Here is a 7,144-nt window from a genome sequence, read left to right as displayed (position 1 = left end):
GCTTGTAGAAAGTTGGCATTTTGGGCCAATTTTACTGAGATGTTTGGAAAAAGCTACAGTGACTTTAACGCTCGATAAAGCGCGAAACCTGTTGTTTGGCGTACGATTTTCCATTGAACTGAAACGTTCGACGCAAGTAATTTCGAATTCAGTGCCAACGGTCGTTTGTAAAGACATTAATTTATAAAATTAATCAAAAAGATAACGAATAAGAACAAGGCGGCAATAGGAATTAAATATACATATTCATGTAATCGAGCTGGCGATCTAATCACGTTGAACATCTCTCTGGTTAATTGCGGCATCTGTCACTCTCATTAACTTACCTGTAAAGGTAAAATGGACTTTATGCTACCTCTACACAGACATACAGATATTCCGCTTTTTATAACCCCCGGACTGCGGTGGCACGTGCGCGCAACAGAAGGTGTTTTTGTAAAAGAATGCCGAAAAGTATACAATCGTTCGCAGATGCTTAAACAGGGACGTAATTTGAGTTTGGGAACCGATTGCGTTTTCCTCAGTTCTGAAACGGGCAAGCGGCGTGACGGTTCGAAACTCGCCGGCGTTCTTCGCGTACGTGTAGGGGTTGCAAAACCGACGGGGGCCCGTTTGTCTTGTGTAAAATCGGCGCGGAGCCGTCCCTGGAGGTGCCGCACGCGACACTAACTGGTGCAGGTCAGGCCCATCCCTCGCGCTATCAGATACCTTCCGACTTCCGTGTAGGTCATTTAACCCTTCGAGCTGGTGGACAACATGTGAAAGTGAAACGGTGATTATGTGCCATGATGGAAGTGATGCAATCCTACTTCTTGTACACGGGCGAAGAGGCCTACGCGACGCCCCCACAGGTGAATCAAGCGCAACCCTATCTTCACTTTGACCATCACCCCCCAGACACCTACGACGTCAACACCTACGACAGCTTCATATCGACGAGCTCGCTCAGCGAGCCCTCCTACGAGAACCTCCACTTCGCCAAAGAAACGAGAAAAAGCGCGAGAGGACAACGGAAGAAAGGCATCGTGCGCGACAGAGCGGCATCGCCCACGATCCTCAAGAGAAGAAGACTGGCGGCGAACGCTCGCGAGAGACGAAGAATGAACGGCCTGAACGAGGCGTTCGATCGCCTCAGAAAAGTCATCCCCAGCCTCGACGCCGATCACAAACTGAGCAAATTCGAAACGCTCCAAATGGCCCAGACTTACATCTCGGCGCTGAGGAAGCTTCTCGACGACGAGGCGAACAGATGAGTCCTTTTTTTTTCTAAGTTCGTGTAATCTAGTCCCAATGAAAATTATGCAAATTTCATTCGCATTGTAAATAAGCTGACCAAAAAAAGTATGTTAATGCCAAAGACTATCAATAAAATATTTATTCTTTTATAAGTACTCATTTCTACTGCTATCGCGATCTCGAGGAACGAGGGGGACAAGGTGCGACACCTGCTTTTTATTCAATTTACGCTATCTGCAGATCTAAATGCGATTCCAACATAAGTAGGGTGCTAATTATTCTCGTGACAATTTTTATACTCAATTAAGCGGCGCGTGCCACAAGTTCGGTAAGTAAAAAGTGGCAATTGCGAATTCGACGAGCGCCACATAATTTTTGAATTTCTCAATTCTTTGCGAATAATAAATTAATTAATTAATAGTGGCCGTAAATTACGAGATTTAAATTAATAATCTTCGTTCGAAATAAAATTCATTGAAGATTTCCATAAATAAAGACTGGTTTCTGTAGTCGAATGCCGATTTACTAGTAATCCTCATCAACTAAAGAACTTAGAAAGCTGGTGCCCATATAATTATACAGATCAACTTATGGGCCATGTTGTTATTTAACAAAATAGAAAATCAAAGCCACATTTTAATAAATCATTGTTTTGTGCAGGGTCCAAAAAGTCTTGCTGGGGGTTATTCCATACCTCCCAGTTCTATGCTGACCCGTCAGTCATGATATTACTTAAGGGATTAACGCGCCCCATACAATCACAGAAAATTCGAAAGTCTCTCTTAAAACATTACCATGAAAGCAAAGTCGTAAATGTTTTGGAAAAAAATTAGCTCGGGGGGGGGGGGAGGTATGGAAGACTCACCCAACAAATGGAAACATAGATCCTTTTCACAAGGGAACCATCGCATCTTCCGTTACTGGGGGGTTTTCCAAACCCCCCCGGTTTTACATTGTCGCTAAAAATGCTTAGAACACGGGCCATTCATGGTATTGCCTGTGGTATGCGACACACCCACGCAGAAATAGAAGTGTCCATGGTCTCTCTTAGAAAAGTATCATGAAAGAAGTTAATGTTCTAGCATTTGGAATGCGACACACCCACGCAGAAATAGAAGTGTCCATGGTCTCTCTTAGAAAAGTATCATGAAAGAAGTTAATGTTCTAGCATTTGGAAAAAATTAGCTCCGGGGGGCCTGGAATACCCCCAACAAATGGAAACGTAGATGGTTTTACCTCAAAGATTATCCTAGAACTCTCACTCACAATTATGGTCATTTTCACGAGAGAACCATCGCATCTTCAGTTACTGGGGGGTATTCCATACCCCCCAGACCCCCCGGCTAAGTTGTCGCTAAAAATGCTTAGAAATAGAAATATCGATGGCCTCCCTTGGAAAAGTATCATGAAAGATGTTAAAGTTCTAGCATTTGAAGAAAAATTAGCCCCGGGGGGCCTGGGGGGGTATGAAATACCCCCCAGCAAATGGAAACGTACATGGTTTTACCTCAAACATTATCCTAGAACTCTCACTCACAGTTATGGTCATTTTCACGAGAGAACCATCGCATCTTTCGTTACTGGGGGGTATTCCATACCCCCCAGACCCCCCGGTTAAGTATACGTTGTCGCTAAAAATGCTTACAAATAGAAATATCGATGGCCTCCCTTGGAAAAGTAGCATGAAAGAAGTTAAAGTTCTAGCATTTGAAGAAAAATTAGCCCCGGGGGGCCTGGGGGGTATGAAATACCCCCCAGCAAATGGAAACGTAGATGGTTTTACCTCAAAGATTATCCTAGAACTCTCACTCACAATTATGGTCATTTTAACGAGAGAACCATCGCATCTTCCGTTACTGGGGGGTATTCCATACCCCCGAGACCCCCCGGTTAAGTATACATTGTCGCTAAAAATGCTTAGAACACGGGCCATTCATGGTATTGCCTGTGGTATGCGACACACCCACGCAGAAATAGAAATATCCATGGTCTCTCTTAGAAAAGTATCATGAAAGAAGTCAATGTTCTAGCTTTTGGAGAAAAATTAGCTCCGGGGGGCCTGGGGGGGTATGAAATACCGCTCAGCAAATGGAAACGTAGATGGTTTTACCTCAAAGATTATCCTAGAACTCTCACTCACAGTTATGGTCATTTTCACGAGAGAACCATCGCATCTTCCGTTACTGGGGGGTATGGAATACCCCCAATACCCCCCCCCCAGACCCCCCGGTGCTTACAGCACGCACCAGTCATGATATCGACTGGAGGACGTACAAGACCCCCCGCAAAACCGAAAATCTCCAGTAAAACAATATCACGAATTTGCTTCGGGAGGTCTAAGGGGGGAGGGAAAGTATAGAATACTCTCCAGTAAATGGAAACGTAGATGGTTTTACCCCAAAAATTATCCTAGAACTGTCACTCACAGGTATGGTCGTTTTTGCGGGAGGACCATCGAATCTGCCATTTGGAGGGGGAGGTGTAGCAAGGGACTCGAAAGATCTCTAAATGTTCTTTGGGAGCATCGTCTTGCATCTGATAAGAATCTGGCGCTCTCGTCCTCTCTCTGACTACGCCACTGGTTAGTATTTTTTAATCGAGACCCATTTAAAGTTTTTGAGAAAATTCTACTCGAGAAAAAGTTGAATCCACGTAATTAAACGTAAAAAAAATGTAATATTCATGCACGTACCTGGCGCGTTAAAAGACCCCAAAATTTAAATTTCGTGCAAATTTTCCACGCGTCTTCGATTTTCCTCCTCCGTCGTCGCCCGGCACTCGATTTACTTGAAATAATAATCGAATCTATCGTCGTATTCCGGCATTAATTAGAAAATATACTGCCGAATCATCCATAACTGTATATTGTAATTATACGGTTGGCAAAAGGAGGACGAAAAAAATGAGGAAGTTTCCATGTAAGCTACTTACGAGCCTAAATTAATAACAATAACAAGAAGAAGGTGGTCCAGAAATGAATATTTTATAAATTCATTTTTGGTGCCGGATTGTGCCGTAATCGGTTTTTCACTATCGAATTTCCAGGGAAGGATGGAAGCTTGCAGTACATTAACTTAAAACTGCGGAATAGTTTCAAGATGGCAAAGCGCAATTTTGCAGTTTGTGCGATAACTGATGATGATGAAAGAGAGAAAGTCGAAATGGCCGGATCTCTAAACGCCTGACGCACAGACAACTTTAAATACGTAGCCACCTACATCTTCATGGCCACCTTTTGTTACAGTGGGGGAATGGGGATCTTAAAGGACCCCCTGAGATTATTGATGTTCCAATACGACCTCCGTACCCTTTCTAAATTTAGTGGTTTCAAAAAGAAAATAGCCGCCTTGTCATTCTAATTTCACAATTTATGGTTCTACGTGACCATGCAAAAGGGGCACCTGCGTCCGCAGCCCTTTACCGCTGCGTTGCTGGCCATATGAACGTAATAAAGGAACTTCTTAGATTAGTGACTTGAGTTGCATCTTGATTATTGTCGAAGTCAGTCGAGTAAATAAGTATTGTAACCGAGAACTCAAATTGCAATACAATCACTGAATGAATTAACTTCATGGCATACATTGGAATAAACATAATATAAGGCAAACATGTGAGTTTGGTTGTACGTATGCTCAAGAGGGCACTTTACTGAGCAAGTATAATATAATAAAACATAGTCATTAAACCGTAGTGCTGCCAGTGTATACAGTAAACACATTAGCGTATACGTTTACCCACACAACAAATGTCACTATCGACTCAGTTTGAGTATTGTAACAGAAGTAACACGACAATGAAATATCATGTGTCATTTTTGTATCTTTCTTAAGTATATATCTCTGTCAGTTTTGGTGATCAACAAGGATGAAGATGAAAAATCGCTTTTATTTACGGCAAATCCTCATAGATTTTGCCATTAATTGTGTGCTTTTTCATCGTGATTTGCTACTTTGTAAACTCGCATTCGCCTCTACACGGGACGACGTAAATTATTTGAAACAATTGTCACGCATTGAGCACAGAGATAGCAAAAATGGTAATACACATCAATTACTACTCAAAAAATCGCCAGTAGTCTACAATACCCCGAACGAGGGAGCAGTCTCCCATCCTGGGGCTGGATTCTTTTAGTTTAAAATGTCGAATCTACATCTATTAAAGCATACAAGTTTTTTGCTAGGGTTTGATACGTGTATTAATTCTTCGTACTTACCGTAAGAATCCTACACCTACAAATACTTCACTTCCTTGCTCTTCCTGCTCCGTGCTTTCCACCGCCTTGTTTACCTTTGATTTAGGTAGTAAGAAGATGGTGTATTTCTAGAAACAGTAAATTAGTGAATTAAATCACAGATCGGGATTAAAATCCTACCACCATCGCTAGTACTTTCTATATAGGAATGTCATAGGCTCTCTATTTATTGTTTTTTTATGGGTTGTGCCACTGATGGTGAAAAGCTGTGATAGGTTAGAACGGCGCACAATTTTCTTCGGAATCTGCGACGAATTTATTGAATAACAAGGTTAGCGTCTTGCGCTTACCTCCGGTGCGAATGGTAGAAATTTCGCTTCGGTCCTCCACGGAATGGCATTTTTCGTGAAAAGGACGGCCGAGCTCTTCTCGGTGTTGACGGCGATCCTCCATCTGGTGTATCTCGTCCGCATAGAGAGCCAAGGTGGTGACCCGCGTCTTCGGCCCGAACGCACAGAGGGAACAGCAACGGCGAGAGCAGGGATCCCTGAGGTACTCCCACCTTTGCTTTGTGTTCGCGGCTGAAACCTTCTGTCGCGTGTTCTTAGCACTTGGTGCACCGTCGAGTGGCCCTTCCGGAATCCGAATTGCTCGTCTTGAATGCCGCGTCGTTTGGTCCCGCAGCCTCCTTAAGATCACTGCTTCCGCTACTTTGGCGATCGTCGACAGCAGGCTGATCGAGCGGTAGTTCTGTGGGAACGTCGTGGACTATAACTGTTTCTGTAACATAAATACGTCGGCACGTTTCCACCGAACGTGTCGCAGTCTTAGCATCGCGATCAGAATGAAAGCGAGAATTCTTACCGTGTTGAGGGATTTTTGATAGCGTCGGAAACTTAAGACGCATCGCTCTCCTGGCCCTTCGGTTGACGGCGCCGATTAAGTCCAGGTCCGCTTTAACGTAGTTGGGAGAAAACGTTGCAAAGGCGTCGACCTTCTCGGTGTCCGTATATACACCAGTCCTCTGACTCCGTGTAGCGGGAACGATATCATTGGGGAGCGACGCAGCACCCTTGTCATCTTCCACATGGAGCAATCCTCATCGCTCAAGGATCACAGGCGGTTTTTTCAGGACTCGTCGCGAATGGCGGTCTTCAGCCTTAATGTCTTGGAAACTCGGCTCGGTCTAACGGATCCTACGAACACTCCGGATCGGTTCTCCTCCAGGATTACGTCTCGTATCCAACCCGGAAGGCGGCTCTCGAAACGACTTCGTGACGTCTCGTACCGTGACCTGCAAACCCACCGGTCGCCGATTTGAGATTCTCGATTACCGGCGGGTCGTCCGTCATCGTTTCCTCAAGACAAAAGGGCCCAAGACGTACGCCTCGGCTTGACCTCGTCCCGCTCTGGCATCGTCGCAACACAATGCTGCAGTGACACATCTTTCAAGACAGCCTCTTCCTTCCGGGCTGTAATGTGTCTTTGTGGTCACTGACATTGAGAGACCATCGCATCTTCAGTTTCTCACACAGTTATGGTCATTTTCGCGGGAAGACTATCGAATCTTTCTTTGGCTTAAATTCTTCTCAATCTCGTATCAGGAAAATATGAATGGCGAGGAGGTGTACCTCTTCCTAATACGCAATGTCGCAGATGCAAAATTGGCTACCATCAGGAACACATAAACACCCTGCTTTATGGTTCAGTGGTAGA

General features: G+C 44.3%; 1 protein-coding gene and 1 long non-coding RNA gene across 2 annotated transcripts; one reads left to right on the top strand and one right to left on the bottom strand.

The window, feature by feature from the left end:
* Positions 1 to 521: 521 nt before the first annotated feature.
* LOC116170119 (protein lin-32-like) lies at positions 522 to 1,388 on the top strand. Its single transcript, XM_031486311.1, has one exon. It carries the CDS (start codon positions 786 to 788, stop codon positions 1,251 to 1,253), a length of 468 nt encoding a protein of 155 aa, XP_031342171.1. The 5' UTR covers positions 522 to 785; the 3' UTR covers positions 1,254 to 1,388.
* A 4,061-nt stretch (positions 1,389 to 5,449) lies between these two features.
* Positions 5,450 to 7,144, bottom strand: LOC116170121. Its single transcript, XR_004145171.1, has 4 exons — positions 6,293 to 7,144; positions 5,779 to 6,208; positions 5,609 to 5,733; positions 5,450 to 5,556 (listed from the first exon to the last, which is right to left on the bottom strand). It is a non-coding gene; the product is annotated as an uncharacterized LOC116170121 (long non-coding RNA).

This window comes from Photinus pyralis, unplaced genomic scaffold, assembly GCF_008802855.1.
Source record: "Photinus pyralis isolate 1611_PpyrPB1 unplaced genomic scaffold, Ppyr1.3 Ppyr1.4_LG5, whole genome shotgun sequence".
In the NCBI taxonomy this organism is placed as follows: domain Eukaryota; kingdom Metazoa; phylum Arthropoda; class Insecta; order Coleoptera; family Lampyridae; genus Photinus; species Photinus pyralis.
This window is presented reverse-complemented; position numbering and strand designations above follow the sequence as displayed.